Below are 27,164 nucleotides of genomic sequence, written 5' to 3'. Positions count from 1 at the left end.
CATTTCAGTAACTTGGTGGCACTCTTCTAGTGCCACAACAACTAAATAATTTCGTTAACTTTGTATTACTATTCTAGTGCCACAAGAACTAAATGATTTCGTACACTTTGTGGTACTATTCTAGTGTCGTAACAAAGAAATGATCAGGATGCTGGTCAGATGTTGTATCCTAGTAAGCGCGTGTGTGTGTGTTTTCTTATAGCAAAACCACATCGGTCTATCTGCTGAGCCCACCGAGGGAAATCGAACCCCTGATTTTAGCATTGTAAGATAGTAAGCCATCCATCTATTGTAATGTTTTATGGTTCGATGGTTTACTAGTTTTAGATAGTAACTAATCAAGAACAAGAATAATTTGGAAATAAAGATAAACTATTTAGAACTTGTTTCGAGCTAACAAGCTGTTATGTTCCCGAAATATACTGGTTTGTAAAGACATTACAGTAACAGATAAAATATTTGTAGTACAGATATTACGAATGTGATACATAATATCTATCTGATACGTCAATACTTGGACGTGCCTTCTTCATATCGGTAATTAAACGTAACACACAAACACTTCCAAATGATAAACATCATTTCTTTATCTATATTCATACATCACATGATCAACTGCGAACAAAATACATTAATATTCCCCTCTTATTCAACCTATGGTCCCTCTCAGAAATTCATGCATTTTATAATAACCACTACCACTTATTTTCAGTTTCAGTCGAAACAGAACGCATGTATAAATTGAAGAATTATTCGTTATTAGTCGCAAATGGCCAGTTGGTGTCGTTAAGTTTTATAACTTGGATAAGATATGAAATTTGGCGAGAGATAATGTAACACGTTTTTTTTTTCTTCTGTGACACGTATCAGATGTCAATAATTCAACCAAATGTTAGGTAGTGTACCATATTTTTTTGTTGTATAGTACGTATCAGATGCTAATAGTTCCTTTCCGAAGACAGATAATTTACCATGTTTTGTTTTTCTGTACCATGTATCAGATATTAGTAGTTTCTATCTGATGAGAGATAACTTACGTTTATATACACACGAAACAGTTCTTTAGATGAATTTAAAAGAAAATAATTTATATTTCAATAGAACCTATCGCGAAGAAGAAAAGCTCCACTCTCTGCGAGCGTTTGATCTTTAAGTCGTTTCAAGATACCAAAGTTAAAATGAACGAAAGAAAGCAACTTGATTTAAGCACAATTCATGTAAACATGAAATATAATGTTTATACTTTTATTGTCTTGGTTACAACAACATAGAATATCTACCAATCGTCCGTTTCATTCTCCACCTTCTATCAATATTCAGTTTATATTGTTTTTCAATATTGTTATGGTTTCCGTCGTACAAAATAATTGCTATATTTATATTTTAAGACATAACTCACTAACGAAATATAGAGAACTGATTATAACAACATTCGCGTTATAAATCTCTTAGTGTATTCCGCGGTTAAAAATAGTTCGCATTTTGTTTCTTTAAACACAACTGAATCAGTTACGTTACTCTTAATATTTAGTTTTTAAATATTAGCAAAAGGATAATTAATACTAAAAAGAAACCATTTTGGTTTAAGCTTGAGCGCAATATATATTAACCCGTCAGGTTGTGTTTTTGAACTGTGTCAGATGTTCTTATCATGTGAATTGTGTGTGTGTTTTCTTATAGCAAAGCCACATCGGGCTATCTACTGAGCCCACCTAGAAGATTCGAACTCCTGATTTTAGCGTTGTAAATCCGTACACTTACCGTCGTACTAGCAGGGGATTAATATGAATTAAAATGTAATTTAATAATTAGAGTGGGTATAAAGACGGAGTGTCTAACGATACTGTTATCGTATTTCTCTTTACTTTATCAGTAAAACTATACACCAAATCTACACAATACTTAATTCTTGTGTCTTCATAGGTCTTAGAAAATGAATATTTGTAAATATTTACCTTAAAAAACTATAATGGAGAGCCTTGAACCAATTTTATTTTGCACTGACCACTTAGATAAAACTAGAAACAATGAAATGCTACCAGCAATAATCTTTTCGAAGTGAGAGTATGGTCATACCTGTATAAAAAATTACAGTGCAGCTGAGATACGTTACAATCAGATAATAGTATAAAGACGGAAAATTTATTGGTTGTTTGAAAAAAAATACACTTTAGTTCTACAGAAACCTTCAGAAAGACTGTTATAAATAGTTAATAAAACACTCGTAAATAATCGTCTACAGGATTATAACGTGCAATAGGTAAAGTTCGAGAAACAAAGTTATCCTACAATTAAAACGACAGTTCAACTGGCTCTCTACTTGTAAACATTCATAAGAAATGACAAGCAATTCACTCAACCTCCTGATGTGTCTAAATATCCTTGAATGAAAAAGTTTGTTCGATTCGCGTAAACGATGTTTTATCTGAAGAAACGATTCAAATTGGAGATGATTTCGGCATAAGAGTCATGAACCGTTTCTCGTTAATTCAGAGATTTGATAATTAAGATAAAATCACCATAATTGCGGTATGTCCAAATGGGACGATTGTCCTAAAGTAAGCCAATTCCACGTTAGGTGGAGTCACTATTGGCAAAATAAATGATTTCTATAAAACATCAGGGCTGGAACTAACATCTACATATCAGGGATCTACAAAACTACAGTTGAATTATGGGACTAAAAAATGCATTTTATTAAAATGTTTAGATTATCAGAGAGAAGAAAGAAAGGTGAAATGAGTAAAACATTGAGAAAATTTTGTTGTAACAAAAGACAAAACCAGCGAGCCCAGAAGAGGCTTAGAAGTGTATTAACTAAACGAGGCTAAACAATACATTAGAAACTTCTATTCTGACCGTTTAACTAGGTTTTCGAAATAATTGTTCCTATTTTTACTATTTACAGTTCAATAAATTGTCTGCTAACGAGTCCTTTACGATACAAGAAAAACCTTCAGAAAAATTAGAACACTACTTGTCGTCAGTCACAGTCCAATGTTTCATTAATGTTTGGACACAAACTCCTGGGATCCTACGAGTTCTACACTACCAGAAGTATTTTCAGTATGGCCACCACTTGGAGAAACTTAGCTAGCCCTCGCTGTTGAATTCGTCCAGAAATATATATTAGGGTTTTGTTGTCAGGAGACAGTATCTTTCGAGTCGATATTTCCAATACTGCTGAACTGTATGAGCGACAAGTTGTTAGAGGGCAGCACTGGTTCATTTCTGATTGGCTTGGTGTTGCCTTTGCACATAATTGCGAACTTCAACTCGTTGCTAAGTTCCATGCACAGTGGTTCCTGAGGGAATGAAATGCCACGCCCATAATTCGTACTCAATTCCATTAAAAACACATCATCACTGTCGTATTTTCTAACATTCCTGTCTCATTCTATATTCCTTTAGAAATTGTCGCAAATGCCAAACAAATTTCTTATCTCGCGAAACACAGTATAACATTATATTAACTTTCTACAAAACATACACGTTTTAAACGTTTTAGAGGTACAAATAAAACAAAACTGTTAAAGTAAATAGACTCTACTCCAAATCTTTAATAGCGAAGCGTTGAGATGTATGTAAAAGGGCATTTTATTACAGTTTTATAAAACAATGAAACCGACAGATGAACGGAACATGATTTGAGATTTGAATTTTTGAGGTCATACAGTATTAATTTTGTGAGCACAACTGTTTACAGATAGAATCAGGAATCGTTTTGTTGTACAAGACAATTTGTACAACTAAGTCTTATCTCACTGATAACTAAATACTGTCTTAGTGATGAGTAAATCCTAGTTTACTGATAACTAAATCAAGTTATATCTCACAATAAATCACATCTTGCTAATGACTCTAACAGTATTCCATCTAATTCATGACTCTAACGATATCCGATTTTGTTAATGACTCTGATGATATCTTAGCTTACAGATATCTCTAGTTATATTCCATCTTATTCATGACTCTAACGATATCCGATTTTGTTAATGATTCTCATGATATCTTAGCTTACAGATATCTCAAGTTATATTCCATCTTATTCATGACTCTGGTGATATTCTAATGATTATGATCATGTTATAATTTGCTAATAGCTTTATCTAAATTAGAACTTTGTTCTATTAATAGTTTAGCCGCTGAAACTTTCATCTCTTTTAGTTCTGACTTAAGTTCGTCAATCAATAAACCTTTGTTATACGTGAGTCTTTTCTCTCACCGCCTTCTAGCGAGAGTGTGATGTAATAAGTCGCCCAGCTAAGGTCACGTGCACTATATTAATTATTCATTACTAAGTCTGTACATTCGTTATGCGTGTTTCTATCCATCTCGCGATCCAACTAAATACTTAAATTGAAATCTAGAACACTTAAATTACATTAGATATTTTAAAAATGTAAATGTATATTTTTTTAAATCTATTGTCATATTTGAAATAAACTCTTACACTAAGTCTGTTTTATTGATTTTTCTTAACCATTATACATTTACCTAATATTACACTTAACTAATGTTACATTTTTTAATCCATTAAAAAAACACTAAATTTTATTTGTTTAACATTTTACTTTATTTTATTCAAATATTAATAAATATCTATCATGCTAATTGGAAAATGTTTTATCCGGGCCCAACGGTTTCGGGTTCGAATCACGGTCGCACCAAACATGCTTGCCCTTTCAGCCGTGGGGACGTTATAATGTACGGTCAATCCCACTATTCATTTGTAAAAGTGTAGCCCAAGAGTGGGCGATGGGTGGTGATGACTAGCTGCCTTCCCTCTAGTCTTACACTGCTAAATTAGGGACGGCTAGCGCAGATAGCCCTCGAGTAGCTTTGCGCGAAATTCAAAACAAACAAACAATGTTTTATTCTAAAACATTCTAGTATTATTAAAGTTTTAATATACATTTTACAAGTACTATGAATTAGTATTAGTATTTTGACCAAATATTTCATTAAATTAACCTTTAACTGAAATACAGAAGTTAAAATATAAACCTAGAAATGTCAACTTAGGACACACTTCACGTTAAAAAATCCCGTTGTTGTTATTGTATTCACGTATCTAACAAAATAACTCGATTTCCTTCTTAACCTTCCACAGTAAATTGTCTATTTCATTATTTTTTATATAAGCTGTAAAAATTAAGCTCCATGTTTAGGGTTACCGAGCATGACAACGTATACTTGAGAGAATATAGGTTTAGAATTCAATGGAAAATTTTCCAATTTGTTGTTATTCACAAAGGAAATAAAAGGCAAGAGATGACGCTACTTACAGTTTCGATAAATTTATTTTTTATGTTAATATTTCAAACACAGAAAATTAGTTTCCTTTGCCGGTAATCTCAAACTTTAACAAAATTTTATTTTAATCATGAATTTAACATCATCATAGCTTGTTGCTGACTTCCTGAGAGGCATAATCAAGTAAATGAAAATATTGAATCTTATAAGTATATTAAATGAGCTTGTCTTTTGTTATCTGTTCTGTTGTCTACACTAGTTTTAGTTTTACATTATCTAGATAGATAAGAACGTTTATTCCTTCTTTATAGTCATTGAAAAACTAAGAGAAGTCCGAAAAAAAACGAATTTTTAGTGGGCTTTTAAGAAGTCCAGAAGGCATTCCGAGAATGAAATTTTAATACTTCAAGCTATAAGACTGATGTCGAGGAAGGTTTCTCAAACTAATTACACTCCAGTGATGGCAGTATTTCACTCCCATCCATTGAGGTTTAACCTCCCACGTGCAGTTATAAAAGCAGAGCAAAATACCATTACAGAAGACAATGATGAACCAACATATCAGAAAGGTGTTTGCTCGATTTTAGTGTTCACTACTTGTTCTTATTCATTATGGGAATATTTATTTTTTCTGAAAACTTTTTTGTGCCAATGTGTTTATTCATCTCATTTTAGTTCTGGTTTCGTTTTGTTTTTTTTAAGTTCTGCAATTGGTTGCAAGTAATTTCGACTGCAAGCAAAGCCAAGAAAAACTGTAATATTAACATCAACTGCATACATTTTCAAAACATAACTTACCCTTTCTTCAAGAGGAACTCTCCGTAACTTCCAGATAAATTCCAAAATAACTATTACACACGCTACACATAAACCAATGAAAAGCAATAAAAAGACGCCCCCTACATTATCCAACCCAAGTTCACTGGCTGAAACGGATTGACTCGTCACCTCGAGAGTACAGTTTTTCCCTTTGTTTTTCCACCATCTTTGTTTCAACATCTGTAATGTGCCACTTTCTTGGAGTTTGAGAATGGTGCTTGACAACAGTGTTCTATATGGAGAACCTGGAGAAAGAAACATAAAAATAAGATCCGAATTTTAAATATTTAAGAGTTTTGTAGAAATCAACTTCGCACAAAGTTCACATCGAAGACCGAACCCCAAATCTTAGCAATGGGGCCAGTATGTATCACCGAATTATAAGTAATTATTGATGACACAGTATTAGAGTATGTAATTAACTTAATATCCAATCTTTCCTGTTCAGAATATTAAACAGCAATGAGGTTGAGTAACCAATAGAAAGTTGTTAGTGTTTTACCCAAGCTCATTTAACCAATAGAAAGTTATTTGTATTTTAAATCAACTTACTGAACCAGTAGAAAGTTATCGGAGTTTTACAGAAGTTTAGTTAACCGGTAGAAAGTGTTGATGTTTTACACAAGTTTAGTTTGTTTTTTGAATTTCGCTCAAAGCCACACAAGGGCTATCTGCGCTAGTCATCCCTAATTTAGCAGTGTAAGACTAGAAAGAAGGCAGCTAGTCATCATCACCCACGACAACTTTTGGGCTACTCTTTTACCAACGAATAGTGGGATTGACCGTAACATTATAACACCCCAACGGCTTTAAGGGCGAGCACGTTTGGTACGACCGGGATTCGAACCCGCAACCCTCAGATTACGAGTCGAAAGCCTTAACCTACCTGGCCACAAGTTTAGTTAACCAATAGAAAGTTGTCGCTGTTTTACACAAGTTCAGTTAACCAGTAGAAAGTTGTTGCTGTTTTACACAAGTTTAGTTAACCAGTAGAAAGTTGTTTATGTTTTACTCAAAATTCGTCAGGAAGAATATAATTAGAAAGAGAAACTTTGATAAAATATTGTAATAAAATACTTATTATATATAAATATAATATATTTATAATGCATAAATATCTAAATTAAAACAATCAATATTGTAAATTTATAAAAGATTTAACTCACGCACTTCATTAACTCACCAGGGGGCGTTGCAATACCATAACCTTTAGAATCTAGAAGTCCGCCGATCTGCATAAGATCGCAGTTTCTTTCTACTATGTACTCAATACTAGTAGATTCCATTAGAAAGGCATAGTTGCCCTTTTTAACCCGTTCTACAGCTTTAAAGTTGGACTCGACAAACACACTAGGGCGCGCTGACTCCATAAAATTCCACATGCGCTTGAATGTCGGGATATCTGATTCCTGTTTGGAAGGGTTCGAAAGGTAAATTAATAACAGGTGAAACTGTAACTGTTAAAGGTAATAATTATTGATCTATATGCCGAGACGACACAGTATAAAGCGTGATGTCCTCGAGAATGATCGAAACGTCACATCTGTTAAAAAAATCTTTATTGCTAACAAAACAGTAAACTTGTAATGAATTAAAGTCATTGCACGTTGTTTAAAGTTTTTATGTAGTTAAAATAATCTTATAACAATCAGTTAATTCATATTTACCCAGGACGATTAACAAGATTATTGAATTATTAAAACACCTTACGTTACATGTACATTATCACACAAAGACATTCCTTATATGACGCAAACGATTTCATTAAAAACACACATCTCACACTGTTAAGAAACGACTGTGATAATAACAATAACAAAAGTTCACACTCATTTTAAACCAAAATTTATCAAACGAAAGCTGTGCTCACGTTAGGCATAATTAAAATAAATGTTGATTTTCTACTTAGATTTTGATTTGTTTTCTAGTTTGTGTATTTCTTTGGAATCAAATTATATATTCGAACACCCACTTTAGTACTGGAGATAAGATTACTATTGTTAGATTATTAAATAAATAAATAACCCCACCCCCACAGCATATTGAGCCCCCTTTTGTTGCCTGATGGACGAGTTGTTTTGTTTTTTGAATTTCTTGCACAACTAAACGACGGCTATTTGCGCTAGCCGTCCCTAATTTATTAATGTAAGACTATAGAGAAGGCAGCTAGCCATCAGCACCCGCCGCCAACTCTTGGACTACTCTTCTATCAACGAATAGTGAGATTGACCGTGACATTATAACGCCCCCACGGCTGAGAGGGCAAGCATATTTAGTGGGACGGGTGTCGGACGAAAGTTTATGAGTTCTACAAGAACAAACTGTATTTTCTCTCGTTAGCTTGACCGCAATAAAAGTAGTAACTCTGGTTTAAAGAAGACAGAGGAATCAACATTGGTTTCGACATCAGTGAATTGATTGAATTAATAGTCTTGAGTCTACAAATAATTAGGACCTATAAAATATCCTGTGTTATTTAAATAGATAGCTCACGATATTTATCGTGATTTATTGTGGTCATATTGTTCTGGTTGATTGGGTTATTAGCGAGTGAAATGTTTGGTATATGGGCGTGTCCACCCTTTTAAATAACCACACAAATTCCCTTACCACATCATAGCTGATGTTTATGAGTATTTGAAAACTAGAAGGTAAGTCCGATAGTTAATTTATACAATATAAAAACCAAGAATGAAAAGCTATAATAAAACTATCACTTGATAGATGACCAAGAGTTATTTGTTTGTAAGAATTTATCTTTCATTGCCTTCGTTGATCTTCCTTCACTTCCTCCATTCCATATTAAATGTCCACTGTCGCCCCCTGGCGATGTGGTTTAAACTATTCTTCCTGATTATATTCTAAGTCATGAAACTAACCTAAATTGAATAAGATTTGCTACAAGTCCTCAACTTACTCCCATATGTTATTGCTATTTGCATCTCTGTCTGACAGAAGTGTCGTAAAGCACAAACAATTTTACAGAGGCAAAAGTTATATATAATGTCAGTTATTGTTTGAGACGAATATTTTCATAACATAACATAATGTTAAAGGACAATAAGGGACCGTTGGTCCATCTCGGCTGTCCCATCCTCTAAGCCAAACTAAAACTATTAAATAAATTAATACAAAATTAAAACCAATTCTTATCATTCATAGGTCTATCAAGCTTTCTTTAAAACTCACTCAAATAGACTGTCTTCACAACATCCGAAGGCAACCTAATCCAGAGGCTAATCACTCTATTTGAAAAATAAAATTTTTTAGATGAATACGCTTCTACCTTGACTAAATCTATACTTGTGTCCATCAGTTCTATAATTCTTGCTGTTAAGTATGAAAACCGTCGAGGTATCAACATTATCGACTCGCACCAAACATGCTCGCCCTTTCAGCCGTGGGAGCGTTATAATGTGAAGAACAATCCCGCTATTCGTTGGTAAAAGAGTATCCCAAGAGTTGTCGGTGAGTGGTGATGACTAGCTGCCTTCCCTCTAGTCTTACACTGCTAAATTAGAGACGGCTAGCGCAGATAGCCCTCATATAGCTTTGCGCGAAATTAAAAAAACAAACAAACAAACATTATCGATCCCTTTTACAGTCTTAAACACTTCAATGAAACCCGCTCTAACTATTTTGTTTTAAATCTCTCCTTATATGACAACCCCTCCATCCCAGGTACCATTTTCGTAACCTTCCTATGAACCCTGTTCAACAATTCAGTGTCTTTTGTAAGGTAAAGAGCTAAAGACTGAACACAGTATTTCAAATGTGGCCTGGCCAGTGACCTGTACAATGAAATTATAACCTCTTTAGGCTTCTATTCATTATTTCTGTAGGTACAACCAAAAATCTTATTTGCCCTACCAATAGCAACAACACACTGCTTGGATAGCTTTATAAACTAATCAGCTATTACACTAAGAGCCTTTTCTTTCATGACACTTTTAAGATTATTCCCATCAATATTATATTTATAATTAAAATTACGATAACCCACATGCATTATCTTGCATTTATCATAATTAAAATCCATCTATCATTTATTTACCCAACTCACTAAATGATCTAAGTATTTTTGTAAATCAGTAGCATCGTCTTCACAGCCAGAAACACCCAAGATATTAATATCATTAGCAAATGTAAGTAATTTATTGATTATTCCTTAATCTATGTCATTCGTGTAAGTCAAATAAGACAATGGTCCTGAGACTGACCTCTGCTACATTATTCAAGAGTGACTGAACCCCACGTGTAACAACTTTCTGCTTTCATTTTCATCCAGTCACTCTTCCACCCAATTAATTAACCTATCCCCTACTCCGATAGAGATAAATTTCTTTACAAGCCTCTTATATGGCACTTGTCAAATGATTACTGAAAATCCAGACACACTAAATCTACATCCTTATATCACCTACAGATGCAGTAGCATTTACAAAGCATGTCAGAAGGTTTTTAAGACAATATTTTTGTTTAGTGAAACCATGTAGACTGTCCAACAAAATTCTAAACTTTATTGAAGTATCGTTTATCAAACTTTTCAGAACTTTTCCCATAACCGATGTATGATTAATAGGCCTATAATTACTGGGATAACTTCTATTACCTCCCTTGAAAATAGCCGTGATATGAACTAATTTCCAATCTGTTGGTACTTGTCCGCTATTCAAGGACTTGCAAAAAAGTGTGGCAAGTGGCTCATATATCCAGTCCTTGACCTTCTTTAAAACCTTTGAAGAAGTATTATCTGTCCCAGGAGACTTATCGTTCCTTGGAGAAGTATTATCTGTCCCAGGAGACTTATCGTTCCTTAGAGAAGTATTATCTGTCCCAGGAGATTTATCATTCCTTGGAGAAGTATTATTTGTTCCAGGAGACTTATCGTTCCTTGGAGAAGTATTATCTGTTCCAGGAGACTTATCGTTCCTTGGAGAAGTATTATCTGTCCCAGGAGACTTATCATTCTTTAAACTTCCTATTTTTATTTAAACAAGCTTAAAATTTATATCCATCAAGCTTCTAACCTTGAAAAACTCCTGCGTTGACCCTGACTGTAGGCAGCCATATTGAATAGACGTTTGCTTAGCTAGATCTTCAGTGCTCTCTATCGGTGAAGACAGACGCTGTGCAGTCAGGAACGCTGCAAGATTAGCTGTGTACGAGGATACCATAATGAGGGTAAAGAACCACCAGATTCCAGATACTACTCTTGTAGACATAGCCCTAAGAAACAAATCATATATCAGACCATATCATATCTATAACTGTGAGTAATTGAACGAAAACGAAACTTTGAAAGAGAGTCATGTACATAATACTCAACGTTATGTGTTGACAGCCACATAAAAATACCTGGTTACTTTATATTAAGAGAGTGCTAAAATAAACCTTGTATTATAATATTAATCTAAACCATTAAAAGATGGGATTGTAAAGTCGTCCAGTTGTGGATAATATAAATAGTTGAGTGGTGGGAAAGAATAAAATGTTTAATGGTGGACAGATAAAACTGTTTAGTTATGGACAAGTAAAACTGTCCAGTGGTGGACAAATAAAACTGTTTAGTGAGGGACAAGTAAACCTGTTTAGTTATGGACAAGTAAAACTGTCCAGTGGTGGACAAATAAAACTGTTTAGTGAGGGACAAGTAAACCTGTTTAGTAGTAGACGAGTAAAACTGTCCAGTGATAGACAGGTAGAATATTCTGCTTAAGGCTGATGAAAGTTAGCTGGTAATATTCAACTAGAATAACCTGGTGTTAGATAAGCAAGATAACCTGATGGTGGTTAAGTATTATAGTCTGATGAAAATCAAATAAGATAAGCTAGCGGTAGCGAAGCAAGAAGTATATTTACCAGGTTTTATCATTTGATTCCATGTATGTGTATAGTAAATGTTATTAATAAGAATTTAATAATAATAATTATAAAGTTTATATAGTATATCTTCATTTAGTTTAACATCTTAAACCTAAGTAATATATACTACAGTCACAGTGTATCTGATTTCTGGAGACTATTACCACTAAAGTATAATTTAGAAGAAGTTGATAAGTGACTTTATCCACTCATCTGGAACTGAGACTTTTAAAATTTGTGTTTCTCTTTTCACTCACCTAGGATTCACTTCACATCCTTGCATCAAAAGACTACCGACAGTAAACCATAAAGTGTTAAGAAGAGTGAACTGGTTCTCCAATGTGTCAGGATTTGGATCACAGGGATGAGGGTTTGTCCACTCGTATGGACTGAACCTGGCTACGATAAACAGAAAGAGACTAACTCCAAGGAAAGCAGTCACCATATAAACCCAAACCTCCAGGGACAGCGGAGAAAGGAAGGAGAATAATTTGGGTATTTTCCTTGTGGGTTTCTTGAAAAGAATGCTTATTCCCAAGTTCATGAATGGCATGGTGAAGTCAACAGCACTTTCCCTTTCGTATGTCACTGTTAAGTCTCCTACCGCTAGGTCTGCTTTCTAGACAAACCAACAGATAAACATAAAGTATGCTTCAATGAATCAAGACGATCCAATAATATGATCACTCCATCTCAAAAATTGAATTTATGTATTTTACTTCACCTACATCCTGAATAACTTTACAGTATAAGCAGGAAAGACAAGTGAGTTTAATTTTTTTAGGTGACAAGTAGGCTTAGCACTAGATTTAATGTATACATTTATGCACTTTAGTACTCTACTTCTGAACCAGGCTTTCGTCACAAGTGTTATACAGTTTACTATGGTTAAGTTATAACCTTTAAAACTTGTAACGTGCATAACAGTATTAAGAAAATAAAAACAGGAAATTTTAGTTATTTATTTTACACATATTCGGCTCCAATAGATATAAACTGATGTTAGGCAGGGAAAAAAATGAACAAAACACGAGAAAAAGAATAATTATTAAGTTCTTTAATAATTTGTCCCGGAATAACAGACGCAAACAGCTAACATTTTCTTCAGGTGGAACTGCGAATACAAACCCCTTCAATCAGTTCTTGTATCATGCCATTCCATTCTCCCCATTGGTTCTTCTTGCCGTAGGTGTGGTCACTCACTTCTCTAAACTTGTACTTGAACCCGAGTTCTTTCGATATTTCTTCAATGAGATCTACACAGTAGCCTTGGTAAGGATTGTTACCCTCTAAAGTGTTGTCTTCCTTCAGCGAAACGTAGGGAGGATTCTGAAAAAAACAAGAATGAACAAAGTTACTTGACGAACAAACCTTAAAGAAACAGAAATGACCTAGTTTTAGTGTATCATTTATGAATAAATTTGTTACCCGATTGAACTTTGTTTATCCATCATGAAGGTTCTGTCTAAATCAGCTATAGAGAAATTATTCAACTATTTACGACAACCAGTGCGATACCCCTCAAAATAATTAATTTGTTATCAAACTAGGCTTTGAATTTTTGTGGAAAATAAAACGTAGCTACCACAGGAAGAAGACACTGCTTATAATATCGTATCATTAAGGGTTATTTTAACATATTAACTTGTCGATTTTAATATAATAATGAGAAAGTTTTAATAGAATAAGTTTCGAACATTAACATAAAAGTAAGACATCTGTTTTCGTAACAGAGTAATTTACCAAAATTGTTGAAGCAATGAAAGTTTTCTTTTAATAAAACAGCTTGCCAACAGTGTTGTAGCAATAAGTATTCATTTATTTATAAAACAATCTATTAACAGTATTGTAATAATAAAGGTCTATTTATCGACAGAATAAGTTACCAATAGTATTGCAACAATATGGTATCGATCCACGATAGGATAACTTACCATCAGAGTTGTAACAACAAGGGTTCTATTTTTCAAAGAGGCTTTAACATCTGCGAATGCTTTGGACATGCTTCCAGTAATGTTGATTCCAATAAAAGGGTTCCAGTCTGCAGCCTGATCAAATAATAGAATACAATCTTACCTGAAAGCTCTCTTTTCTATTGCAAAAATAAACAATAACGTTCAGTATATTGTAAATATAAATTGTAACATTCAGTATATTGTAAATATATGTTCTAATGTTCAGTATGTTGTAAATATAAGTTTTAACGTTCAGAACATTGTACATATAAGTAATAACATTCAGCATATTAAAAATATAAGGTTCAGTACGTTGTAAATATAAGTTCTAGCGTTCATTATATGGTAAATATAAGTTCTAACGTTCATTATATTGTAAATATAGGTTCTAACGTTCAGTATATTGTATATATAAGTTCTAACGTTCACTATGTCGTAAATATAAATTTCAAGGTTCAGTATATTGTAAATATAAGCTGTAACATTCAGTGCATTATAAATATAAGTTGTAACGTTCAGTATACTGTACATATAAGTTGCAATGTTTAGTATACTATAAATATAAGCTACAACGTTCAGTATATTGTACATATAAGTGGTAACGTTCAGTATACTGTACAAATAAGTGGTAACGTTCAGTATACTGTACAAATAAGTTACAATGTTTAGTATACTATAAATATAAGCTACAACGTTCAGTATATTGTACATATAAGTGGTAACGTTCAGTATACTGTACAAATAAGTGGTAACGTTCAGTATACTGTACAAATAAGTTACAATGTTTAGTATATTATAAATATAAGCTACAACGTTCAGTATATTGTAAATATATGTTCTAATGTTCAGTATGTTGTAAATATAAGTTTTAACGTTCAGAACATTGTACATATAAGTAATAACATTCAGCATATTAAAAATATAAGGTTCAGTACGTTGTAAATATAAGTTCTAGCGTTCATTATATGGTAAATATAAGTTCTAACGTTCATTATATTGTAAATATAGGTTCTAACGTTCAGTATATTGTATATATAAGTTCTAACGTTCACTATGTCGTAAATATAAATTTCAAGGTTCAGTATATTGTAAATATAAGCTGTAACATTCAGTGCATTATAAATATAAGTTGTAACGTTCAGTATACTGTACATATAAGTTGCAATGTTTAGTATGCTATAAATATAAGCTACAACGTTCAGTATATTGTACATATAAGTAGTAACGTTCAGTATACTGTACAAATAAGTGGTAACGTTCAGTATACTGTACAAATAAGTTACAATGTTTAGTATATTATAAATATAAGCTACAACGTTCAGTATATTGTACATATAAGTAGTAACGTTCAGTATGTTGTAAATATAAGTTTTAACGTTCAGAACATTGTACATATAAGCTGCAACGCTCACTATATTGTAAATATTAGTTCCAACGTTCAGTATATTGTAAATATAAGTTGTAACGTTCAGTATATTGTAAATATATGCTACAACGCTTAGTATGTTGTAAATATAAGCTACAACATTCAGTATGTTGTATATTTCAGTTATAACGTTCAATATATTGTACGTATAAGTAGTAACGTTCAGTGTACTGTACATATAACTTGCAACCTTCAGTATATTCTAAACATAAGGTTCAGTCAATTGTAAATATAAGTTATAACATTCCATATATTCTAAACATAAGATTCAGTAAGTTGTAAATATAAGTTATAACGTTCAAAATAAAATACTGATTTTCAGAACGAAGAACGTAATATTGTCATTTACTTAGTTTTATCATCTTAAATAGAAATAATTTATTAAAAAATAATGTTTCTTACGTTGATGCAATAAGTTTTAAAGACGAATATGTATCGATACGCACTGTTACTTATGTCATTGCTACTTATGCCCCATAGCATACTGGTAAGTCTACAGATGTATAGCGCTAGAAATCGGGTTTTGATACCTGTGGTCGGCACAGTACACCTATCCCTTTCTGTAGCTTTGTGTTTAACTTCAAACAAACCAAGAGATGTCCATTCGTTGGTCTTTACTCAACCTTTACTGGCCTGGCATGGCCGAGCGCGTAAGGCGTGCGACTCGTAATCCGAGGGTTCGCGCCCGCGTCGCGCTAAAACATGCTCGCCCTCCCAGCCGTGGGGGTGTTTAATGTGACGGTCAATCCCACTATTCGTTGGTAAAAGAGTAGCCCAAGAGTTGGCGGTGGGTGGTGATGACTAGCTGCCTTCCCTCTAGTCTTACACTTCTAAATTAGGGACGGCTAGCACAGATAGCCCTCGAGTAGCTTTGTGCGAAATTCCAAAACAAACAATCAACCTTTACTTATTACCTTCTTAGGCTGTGTTTACCTACTACCAGAAATGACTTTTTTCTATAAGATAACACTGCACAACAAGTTTTTTGAAAAGCTTTGCTTCCTGAAAAGTTTTTGCTGATTGTGACAGGTACCCGGTGGGTATGCACAAATATAGCTTTGGTTTTGCTTCATCACGTAGGAACTCTGAGAAATAGACAGTTAACTGTTTACCGGCAATAACGTATTTAATTGCGTTTATGTTTCTAATACGCTATTAAGTTCAACATTATTAAAAGTGTTTTACTCCTGATTTTCGTTTGTATTCAATGTCCGGTGCATCACGTTGCAGTGTCCAACAGTAGTCAGCAAGCATTGACGGATTCCAGTTGCCCTGATATCGTTTCTCCATTGTAGCAATGTCCTGTGAAACCTTTCATCATGTTCGTCACTGACAGCACCGAGATTTGCGGGGAAGAAGTCCAAGTGTGAGTGGAGGTAATGAATCTTGAGTGACATGTTGCACTTCATTATTTTGTATGCTTTGAGAAGTTTGTCTACCAGCTGAATGTAATGTGGGACTCTGTAATTGCCAAGAAAATTGCTTGCCAACAACGTCTTTGAAAACTTTCCAGTCAATCTTTTCCTGCCCAACTAACAGATCTTCGAACCGCTTGTCACTCATAACATGTCTAATTTGAGGGCCAATAAAAATGCTCTCTTTGATTTTGGCCTCAGTTATTTTTGGGAACATCTGTCTTAAATAACGAAAACCTCCGCCTTCTTTGTTCATTGCTTTCACGAAATTCTTCATAAGTCCAAATTTTATGTGAAGATGAGATAAAAAATCTTTGCCGGGTCGACAAGCGGTTCACGTGCTACATTTTTCTGTTCTGGAACTAACTTTTTACGGAGTGGCCAGCTCTGTCTAGAATAATGTGACTCTTTGGCACGACTGTCCCCATTCACAGATGAAACAACAGTATTTTGTATAGCCGAGCTGCAGTCCCAGTAACAGACCAACGACTTTCAGGTCTCCACAGATATTCCAGTTGTACTTACTGTACTGGATGTGCTTCAGCAACATTTCCATGTTCTCGTAAGTTTCTTTCATGTGTGCTACATAGCCAACAGGTATTGAAGGGTCAACGTCGTCATTGTGTAACGGAACAGCTTTGAGGCTTAACAGTGATGAATCAATAAAGACACGCCACTCTTGCGGGTCATGGTCACAACTCAAAGCAGAGAAAAATCCTTCGATGTCAACACAGAAACAGAGACTGTCAACTTGTGCAAAGAATTTGGTTATATCATCTTGGAGGCTTTGAAAAACAGAAATTTTCGTACCTTGTGACAGCAAACACCATTCCTGCAGTCTCAAACCCAGCAATTCGGCTTTTGCTTTCGACAGACTCAAATCTCTGACCAGATTGTTTAATTCTGACTGTGCTATGAGATGTGGATCGTCTGAGGAGCATGGTTCAAAATCCGGATCAATGTCACTGCCAGTTCCCTGCATTGCAATTTCTTCATCTGGTTCATCTAAGGTCCATTCCTCTGGTGGTTTCGGAATTAGAGGAATGTCGTCATGTGGCACGGGTCTCATTGCTGAAGGCAGATTAAGGTATTCAATTGACTTCATGTTTTTGGCAGAGAAACCAGACACATTAGTCAAACAGAAGTAACAGCCCGTCACATGGTCTTTCTGTTCTCGCCATATCATCGGGACAGCAAACGGCGTTGTCTGTCGAGTGCCTCTTAGCCAAGCTCTCAGACAGACAGCATATGTCACACAACAAATGTGAGGCGCCCATTCCTGGTCTTGATCACCAATTTTACAGCCGAAGTACAGATGATATGCTTTCTTCACAAGAGCAGTTATTGAGCGTCTCTGATGAACAAGCGTATATTTGCCACAAATAAAGCAGAATGTATTGCGGCTGTTACGACATTGACGAGACATATCGACTGACACCAATCGTCCTGTAAAGAGTCTATAACATCTAACTTAGTTGTTACAGTGCTACTGAGGAAATACTATATTCTGAAACAATGCGTACACACTATAAGGTCTATATTAATCTAATGAGCAGCATTTGTATATGCAAGCCACTTTTATAGTCTGCTGAGACAGTGTCAAGCTGGATCCGGCATGCCCGGGCTGCATACTTCCACAGAACAGCTTCCAACCTGGCCTGATTTCATGCCTGATCATGCCCAGACTAAACAAAACATTGTTCATAGGTCTCTTACAGAAACGAAAATTTTTGGACATAAATATAAGAAAAAACATGACAAAACTGAAGATTTTGATAAAACGGTACGTGATGGGCAAATTTGGATGTGATTTTCGTGATCAGCAGCCAAAAATCTATAAGGAACACCCAACAGTGTTCAAGAAGCAAAAATCATTGTTGTGCAGTGATAATTAAATCAGGGTTCATAGAATATCTGTATTGAGATATTTTTGTTCTTTACGTTTATCATTTTTGCTTTAAGATATTGCAGTGTACACCTCATAGACGTGTAAGACCTCATCAGAATGTATATACCTGTAATAACTTACCAGAAATTACATACGTATAAGTTTTTAGCAGGTTACACAGACATGTATACGTGTTTTGTTACAGCAAAACACCGAGTCCACCGAGGAGAATCGAACCCCTGAAGTTAGCGTTGTAAATCCGTAGACTTACCGCTATACTATCGGGGGCACACAGAAATATAATAACAAACTAAAACTAAACTAACGTGGCAGGGGTTCAGTTTAGAGAGAGAGAAATCAGAAGAGTTCTCTCTCCAACCGTGGTGTTCAGGAACGTTGTGGTTCCTCTTCGTCCCCTTTCGTGGATTGTTATTAAGATTAAGTGGTAGTTTTTTTTATTATTTTAATAAATTAATTATCGTTATTATTCTTGACTTTTTGGGTGGAGAATGTCTCTCTAAATGTCGTTTTGGGTGGAGGCAAAGGCAGCAGTGGAAAGAAAGGCCGGGACCTGACCCGAAAGGAAAAAGTTGGGCAGATGTGAACATGAATGTAATTCATTCAAATCCAGATCAAATCAAACGGCCCGATTCAGGGTCTGGCAAAAAAGTTGCCTGGGCTGGGATCTAGAAATCCAATGCCTGAAGATTTTGATGTGGGGGGAAACGGGAGTGCCCCGAGAAAACCCACTTTCACACGACAGGCGCCGAAAGTTTTGCCTGTCGTGTGCCCTGTACCTGAAAAAAAGGAATTCATGTTAATAACATGGATTTTATTTATTTAGATTCTTTGTTGAGTGGATTGTGATTCTTGAAATATGTTGTAAGGTGATATGTATTTTGTTGGTGCACTTGATAATTTGTGTAGTTAGGATCCACCTAAAGAGTAGCTTTTAACCCTAGACTGGAAACTAGTTAGCGTAAGATTGTCCTTTTCTAACAACTCCTTGTACCACTCTATTACTTCATTCTGTGGATAAACAACATTGTACCCAGGCAGTGGTAAAAATATAATAACATATCAAAAGTCGTACATATAAGTGCTTGCTAACTCATAATTCTAGAAATTTAATTTTTTATATCTTTATACTACAAGAGTATGTTTTCCCTGAGTTGATAACTATCAAAGCTTAATTGACTTTCCCAGTAGCTGATGTTTGGTATTTTAATTATAAACGTCACTACTCACTTGACGCAGTCCTGCACGAGTGAGTTCATTCAGCTTCAGATTAAAGTCTGAACGAAATCCGTACTTGTCAAACTTTATTTCTCCAGTTAAGCCCCTGGTGGTAATCTGAGAAAGTGTACAATTAAAAATGGATAAGACCAGAACGTTAGACAAACTTTCAAATAATTTGTTATTCTTTTTATAAATATTTGATTTTAACCATAAAAAGAATTAGATTGAGGAGAATTAGGTAAAACCAACCAAACTTTTTTTTTAAAAAAAAGTCAAACAGAGCAAATATTCCAGTGAAATTATTCAGATTCGCTTCTTCCAACAAGAATAAGTGAGTTTTGTCAGAGGCTAAAAAGTAATACATTTGTTCTATGTTAAATTCTAGTGTTTTCTTAATAATTTATGTAATAACTAACACTTGACGTGAAATACAGATAAGCGAAAGTTAATCTCAAACATTGAACCCCGGGTTCTTTTCTCACGAAGTCAGTGCCAAGAGTGTAATTCGCATCCTCCAATTTTCACTTAGAAGTCCTCTTACTATGAGAGGGGGGGGTTAATGACTTTCTTGAGGAAGGGTCCCGGTCCAGAGGTCACTTTATATTATCAGTTTTTACATAAAATATTACTTACTAATATTATCATAGTAGCAATTTGCACGGCTTTATCAGTCATATTTTTATATTTATCTTGTAACTGCTTTAGTTACCATGTTCTACTTGGCCTAAACAAGTATCGTTAATAATTATGAAAATGTACCGGAGTGAAAATGAACTATCCCAGATGCAGTTCGTGATTGGTTGCCGCCGGTGTTAAGCCTACAAAAGTAGAGGCAGGTTTATTATAACCAGTAGTAGCAGTGATTTCAGTAATGGCTCCTAAAACTAAAATATCTTTTGATAAGCGCGTAGAAACATTTTTTATCAAAACTCCATTGTTTAGTTGGAGACTTAACAAAACCTCTGAAGAGAATAGGTATGAAACTGTTAATAACAGAAGTGGTCGAGGAAGAAAACAGAAACTCTCCAAAAACGATGTTATTTATTACCGTGTTTCTCCGATAATAAGAACTACCCATAAAATAAGATCTAGTGTGATTTTTGGGGATAGTTTTAATATAAGCCCTACCCTTAAAATAAGCTCTAGTTAAGAATGGCAGGAAGAGGAAAGAAATAAAAAAAATTAATTTATTAATTAGTTTAATAGTTAGTTAATTAGTTTGTTTAAGTATTAATCAGTTAGTTTAATAGTTTAATAATAGTTTATTTTAAATGATTAGTTTAATAGTTTTACTTTGTAACTTCATTTTTTTAATATATCAAAATAAGACATCCCCCGAAAATATGCCCTAGTGTCATATTTTGGAGTGAAAATTAATATAAGCCCTGTCTTATTTTCGGAGAAACACGGTATTTACGACCAAGCCGTTTATAGAGGTGTAAACGTTTCTTTCAGTACAGACACATACACATTAGTGGTATCAGTGAATAAATAACTGTTTTAAAACCTCTGCTGAGAATGGATAACCAAACAGTTGAAATCAGTACAATGAGTAAAGCTAGAAACCTGTGCTCTTTACAGGTAGATCCAACTTTGAATTGTTGGATAACATTCAACGCTCGATGCCAGAGAGAAGATAGGAACCATAATCAGTGTAGAACATCTACAGTGAAACATCGTATGGGGTCAGTACAAGTTTTGGACTATCTCTATATATCCCATTCATCACTGACAGCGAGCTAAAAAACAGTGATGGCACACCGACTGCTAATAAGTACTAGAGCATAGTGCAAATGTGGTGAAACATTAAACACGTGTAAAAACTTAGGAGGACACTTGGAACAGTATTATACAATTGTACATTGATAAACTGTATGATAGAATGAAAACAAAATAGAAAAATAAAGTTAGACTTTCCTTTAGCATTAAAAAGTTTTGTACTAATAATACGCTCAGCATCTAGCTGTATAACTCGTTGTTTACGACTTCTGTTTGTGTGTCACCTATGTTTGAAATTCCACAATATATATATTATTGTTATCTAATCTAGCCCTTTAGTTACAAGTTGTTATGGTCACGTGATTTTCCTTAATACCTATCAGTCATACCGTCCTCATGTAGTTCACAAAGTAATGTCCTTGTGGCCAAGGTTCCTCTGTTTCACACGAGACCACAGGAATGTCGATATCTTGTCCTCTTCGGCTGAGATGTTGAAGGGTGACAGCTAGAACCTTGACGGCGTCATGCATCAAAGCAACTTCAGTCTTGGTGCACGAATAGAAGAAAAGAAAACACAAACATTCTTGAAGGACATCGTGGAACCAATACAGAATAATCACCCTGTGGCACAAATAATAAGTTGATTTCCTGCCCCTAGATATTTTTGTTGTTACTGTTTGTTTGTTTTTGAATTTCGCGTGAAGCTACACGAGGACTATCTACACTACCCGTCCCTAATTTAGCAGTGTAAGACGAGAAGGAAGGCAGCTAGTCATTACTAACCACCGCCAACTCTTGGACTACTCTTTTACCAACGAATAGTGGGATTGACTGTCACATTATAACGTCCCCACACCTGAAAGAGCGAGCATGTTTGGTGAGACGGGGATTCGAACCCGCGACCCTCAGATTACCAGTCGAATGCCTTAACCACCTGGCCATGCCGCCCCCTTTGTTCTCATTGTTTAATTATTTATGTTTTTTCTTTTGTTTACTTTACAGGAAACAAAAACCGTAGGATTAGGCGCATTTATAAGCGGAACGTATGACGCCACACTGACCATGTGTCCGATCAGTACATGAATTTTGATATGAGACGAATTTTTTTCTCTTTATATAAAACGTAAAACAAAACTGAATCTCCAAGAAAAACTTTTGTTTTATCTCGCTAGGTGTCTCATTAAGCACAAAAGTATAGTATAATGAATGACGTGAAATAACATATACATCCTTGTTTGTTTATATTTTTCCCAGCTCTTCAACTACAGTTAAGAATTTTGTGGTTCAGAAAAAGTAGTAAAATCACAGAGAAACGCGAGCATTGAAAAGAGAAAATTGTTTTATTTTGTGAAAACGTTCAAGTGTATCTAGTCGTGATCGATTTAGGAGACAACAACTAATACGTGTATAAAATAACTTACCTTTATTTTCTATCTCGGCAGCATGCAATAAACATATTTTTACACGAAATTACTTAGTGAAATATACTAAACAGAATAGCTTGTTTATTAATTCTATGACAGAAAAACGGTCGAAAGCGACTATAAATATATTTATTTAAGGGTAGGAACGTTGGGCTATATAAACAGCTTTAAAAAGATTCTTGAGAATCTATGATTTTCTTGGGTACAGGGTTCTTAGAACAAGCGGATAACACGCACAAATGTAAACAAAACTACCATCAAGATTACAGTTAGTTTCTATAATTAATATTACTTATTTTAATTGGAAAAATAACTCTTTCTTAGTCGTCAGTTCTTTAAGCGTTAAATTTGCTAAATATCGTTCAAAACATGGACCATAGGATATAAAATAAATTTAGTAATTTGAAGGTTAAGACTTTAGTTTGTCTTTATACATGTATTGTGTTTGCCTTATTGTAGATAAACTGTACTTTATAAGAGTAACTTAAAATACAACACCAACTTAGTTTTTGTTCTCAATAGAAGTGACTTGCTGGTCACTAAAAGTATCTACTCGTTTTGAAGAAACGGATGAATCACTTGAGAGTTGATATTCTATTAAAAAACAGTCTCCAAGCCCTCGGGAAATAAAATAATACTTTATTTACGTTGGTAAGTATTCTGAGGTACATATATATGTTGACATCATAAGTTGGTTAAATAATACTTTATTAGTTTTAACCTCATGTTAAGATTACTAGTTGATTAAATAGCATTTTTCTAGTTTTAACCTCATGTTGAGTTTACTAGTTGATTAAATATCATTTTGTTAGTTTTAACTTAATGTTATGTTTACTAGTTGATCAAATAACATTTTGTTAGTTTTAACTTAATGTTAAGTTTACTAGTTGATCAAATAACATTTTGTTAGTTTTAACTTAATGTTAAGTTTACTAGTTGATCAAATAAAATTTTGTTAGTTTTAACCTCATGTTGAGTTTACTAGTTGATTAAATAGCATTTTGTTAGTTTTAACCTCATGTTGAGTTTACTAGTTGATTAAATAACATTTTGTTAGTTTTAACCTCATGTTGAGTTTACAAATTGATTAAATAACACTTTATCATTTTAAACTGAATTTTGAGACAATAAATCAATTAGCTATGTTTATTTAAGAAGATAGTTGTGTTAGAACAACTGATCATGTTTTCTTGGTTTATCTAATTGCCTTTAGGGGTCTTCGTTTTCTTTCCGTTCTGGAAAAACTTTAGATTATGAATAGTATATTTTGTAGTTTTTTGTCCTTAAAAGTAGCAAGTTTTATTGAAGCGCTTTTGTTTATATTTTGAAAGAATGATTCGCACTTTTCGTCCACAACGATTTATTTAGAATAACAAGAGTACTCCTGGTACTCACAACAAGAGCTACACATGAGCCATCTACGTGTAGCTCTCATTTATTATGAACTGGATTATAAAGAAGGCAGCCAGCCAATGGCACTCACCATCACGTGCTAAGCTGCTCGAATAGTGGGATTTGACTGCCACCCTTCTTACACATTCATTTCCTCGAAGTGTGAAGTACGATTTTGTGGTAACGGGACGCGAAACAGGACCTCTGAATTTACAGTTTAGTACGTTAGCCTCTAAAATACGACCAGCTCTTTAGGCTAAAGTAATTCAAAATATTATAGTTTTTATAAAAATATACAAAACTCCTAAAAGTAGTTTAGTGCCACTTTCAATAAGCCCTGATTGGTTGTAATTTATGTATTTACTACAGCTTAAGGAAACTTATCAAATTATATAAACAGAACTGTGGTACTTTTATTCATCTACTCTATGATTCCTGATCATAAAAATTAAAATTTGCATAATTTGTCACAACCTTCAAGTTGAGGTTCAGCGATTCATTGTCAGAATTTGCTCTATTATCCATTATTGTTATAGAACATTATGACTCTATAAATTTGTTTGTTTGTTTAGAATTTCGCGCAAAACTACACGAAGGCTATCTGCGCTATCCGTCCCTAATTTAGCATTGTAAGACCATAGAAAAGGCAGCTAGTCATCATTATCACCGCCAATTCTTGGGATACTCTTTTACCAACGAATAGTGGGATTGACCGTTACGTTATAACGCCCTTACGACTGAAAGGCAAGCATGTTTGGTGTAACGGGGATTCAAACCCGCGATCCTCAGACTACTAGTCGAATGTATTAACCACCTGACCATGCTGGGCCTGACTGTATAAAATAAAGCCTTAAGAACAGTCGAAAGTTAGTAGGAATACAGAATAAATATTCGTCTGGCGGGTAACATGTTTAGATTAACAATGTCGGAAACCTTAAGCCTTCTCCAAGCCTCGCTCTTATTATTTTCTCACAGTTACGTCTTTAGGAATTCGGAATATTTTGTATAAGCCACAAATAAATAGGTGATCAGTATAAAGAAACTGTTTTCTGTATCGAATACCTCAGAGCGAGGCTGGTAATCTCGTCAATAAAGCTTATTCCAGTTACTTTTATTTAGAGTCATTCTACTGCATTCAGGCTCGCCTTGATTAGGAATTTATCCACGAAATTTGAAACTTTTTCCATGATAAAAACTGCTGAGTTGATCGTTTTCCTCGTTGCCCAGCACTTATTGTAGAACTAGCTGTAGCCTAGGTAACAGGATTGTTAGGTTAAATTATCCAAATAAAATATTAATATTTATATTTCTATCAATTTTTTTTATTTATAGCTGGTTTTATTTTCATCTATGTGTTCTGTTTCACGAAAATCTATTTCACTGGAACTAAATTGTTCAAAATATTTGTACAACGGGAAGGCTTAAAAACGCTTACTTTCGAATAACTTTTTTCTCTTTCCGTACTTGGTTCTAAACCGGTAGACAACCGAAACAAAGCGTCTTCAAATTCTGGAGCTGTTTCGTCCACAAGCTGAAATCCAGAAATGTTCGTTCCGACATTCTGGAATTCCTCTAAGTCCACAATGTGTAAATCCTAAATGAAAATAACCAACATGTGTTCCTAGATGGCAATTTAAACAGTGACGCAACTCCTTAAAATGGCGTCGTTTGTAAAATACATCAGTTCATAATCTGGAATGTTGTAAACACTAAACCCTGAATTTTATTGAAATATCAAAACACCGCATAATTTTTAGTATCTGTAAATGAATACGATTTTTCAATAGTTTTCAGGCCTTGACTGTTTATTTTTTTATATAAATATCTTGAACTAAATTAGTTGAATTGAGAATAAATGAAAATAATAATAGTTAAATAATTAAATTTTTATCGTGAAACAAACGGTACAAAATCATAGCAGAATACCAAATATAACGATTATCAAAACCAATATACACGTATCACAAAAACATTTTTCATATTTGAAGAAGTTTATAATGGATAAACATGATAAGAGATCGAACATGTAATCTTATTAAATAACATATTTATTTAATTGTTTATTTGTGTTTTGAATTTTGCGCAAAGCCACACGAGGGCTGTCTACGCTAGCCGTCCCTTACCTTGCAGTGTAAGACTCAGAGGGAAGACAGATCACCACCCATCGTCAACTCTTGGGCTACTCTTTTACCAATAAATAGTGGGATTGCCAGTCAAATTATAACGCATCTACAGCTTAAGGGGTGAACATGTTTGGTGTGACGGGGATTAGAACTCGCAACCCTCAAATTATGAGTCAAGCGCTCTAAACCTTTCGTATTTAATTAATAAACCATTTAAATCAGAATTATTTATTATTACAAAACAAGAAAGATGTTTTATTACATGTTCGGTTAAGTTTCTTACTCCACAAAGCCGGTTTATTTTTATATATGTTTTCAGTTTCATTAAAACTTATTTTACAGGCACTAAATTCTGCTATAACTTTGTACAATATTAAAGTTTAAAAAGCGCTTTCCAACAAAGCCCAGATCAAATGTAGTTCGAACGTACAACAAACTTCTTTTGTTTTTGTAATAATATATAACTGTGCTAGAGTCTACTTCTAACACACATAGAGTAGATATTTTTTACAACTTATACACCAATAACAGAATTTTTCTACACTTACCAGAGATGTAATAAAATAATTGTGATATTCTGACATCATGTCCACTTCTTTAGCCTGACACAGAGAAAAAAACGTAGGCGTTTTAAAAGAAACTA

General features: G+C 34.1%; 1 protein-coding gene across 3 annotated transcripts; it reads right to left on the bottom strand.

The window, feature by feature from the left end:
- Window positions 1–572: 572 nt before the first annotated feature.
- Window positions 573–27,125, bottom strand: LOC143257207 (glutamate receptor ionotropic, kainate 2-like). 3 transcript variants are annotated; one of them, XM_076515587.1, is made up of 11 exons: window positions 27,070–27,125; window positions 25,834–25,992; window positions 21,972–22,127; window positions 19,873–19,977; window positions 13,875–13,988; window positions 13,069–13,269; window positions 12,198–12,559; window positions 11,106–11,304; window positions 7,259–7,484; window positions 6,055–6,320; window positions 573–3,305 (listed from the first exon to the last, which is right to left on the bottom strand). In XM_076515587.1, exons 1-11 carry the CDS (start codon window positions 27,106–27,108, stop codon window positions 3,144–3,146), a joined length of 1,989 nt encoding a protein of 662 aa, XP_076371702.1. In that variant the 5' UTR covers window positions 27,109–27,125; the 3' UTR covers window positions 573–3,143. The 3 variants fall into 3 exon arrangements, with proteins under 3 accessions (XP_076371702.1, XP_076371704.1, XP_076371705.1); XM_076515589.1 differs by lacking the exons at window positions 25,834–25,992; window positions 27,070–27,125 and adding an exon at window positions 23,004–23,131; XM_076515590.1 differs by lacking the exons at window positions 19,873–19,977; window positions 21,972–22,127.
- Between the last annotated feature and the right edge of the window lie 39 nt (window positions 27,126–27,164).

Source organism: Tachypleus tridentatus, chromosome 7 (assembly GCF_004210375.1).
Source record: "Tachypleus tridentatus isolate NWPU-2018 chromosome 7, ASM421037v1, whole genome shotgun sequence".
NCBI classification, from domain to species: Eukaryota; Metazoa; Arthropoda; class Merostomata; order Xiphosura; family Limulidae; genus Tachypleus; species Tachypleus tridentatus.
This window is presented reverse-complemented; position numbering and strand designations above follow the sequence as displayed.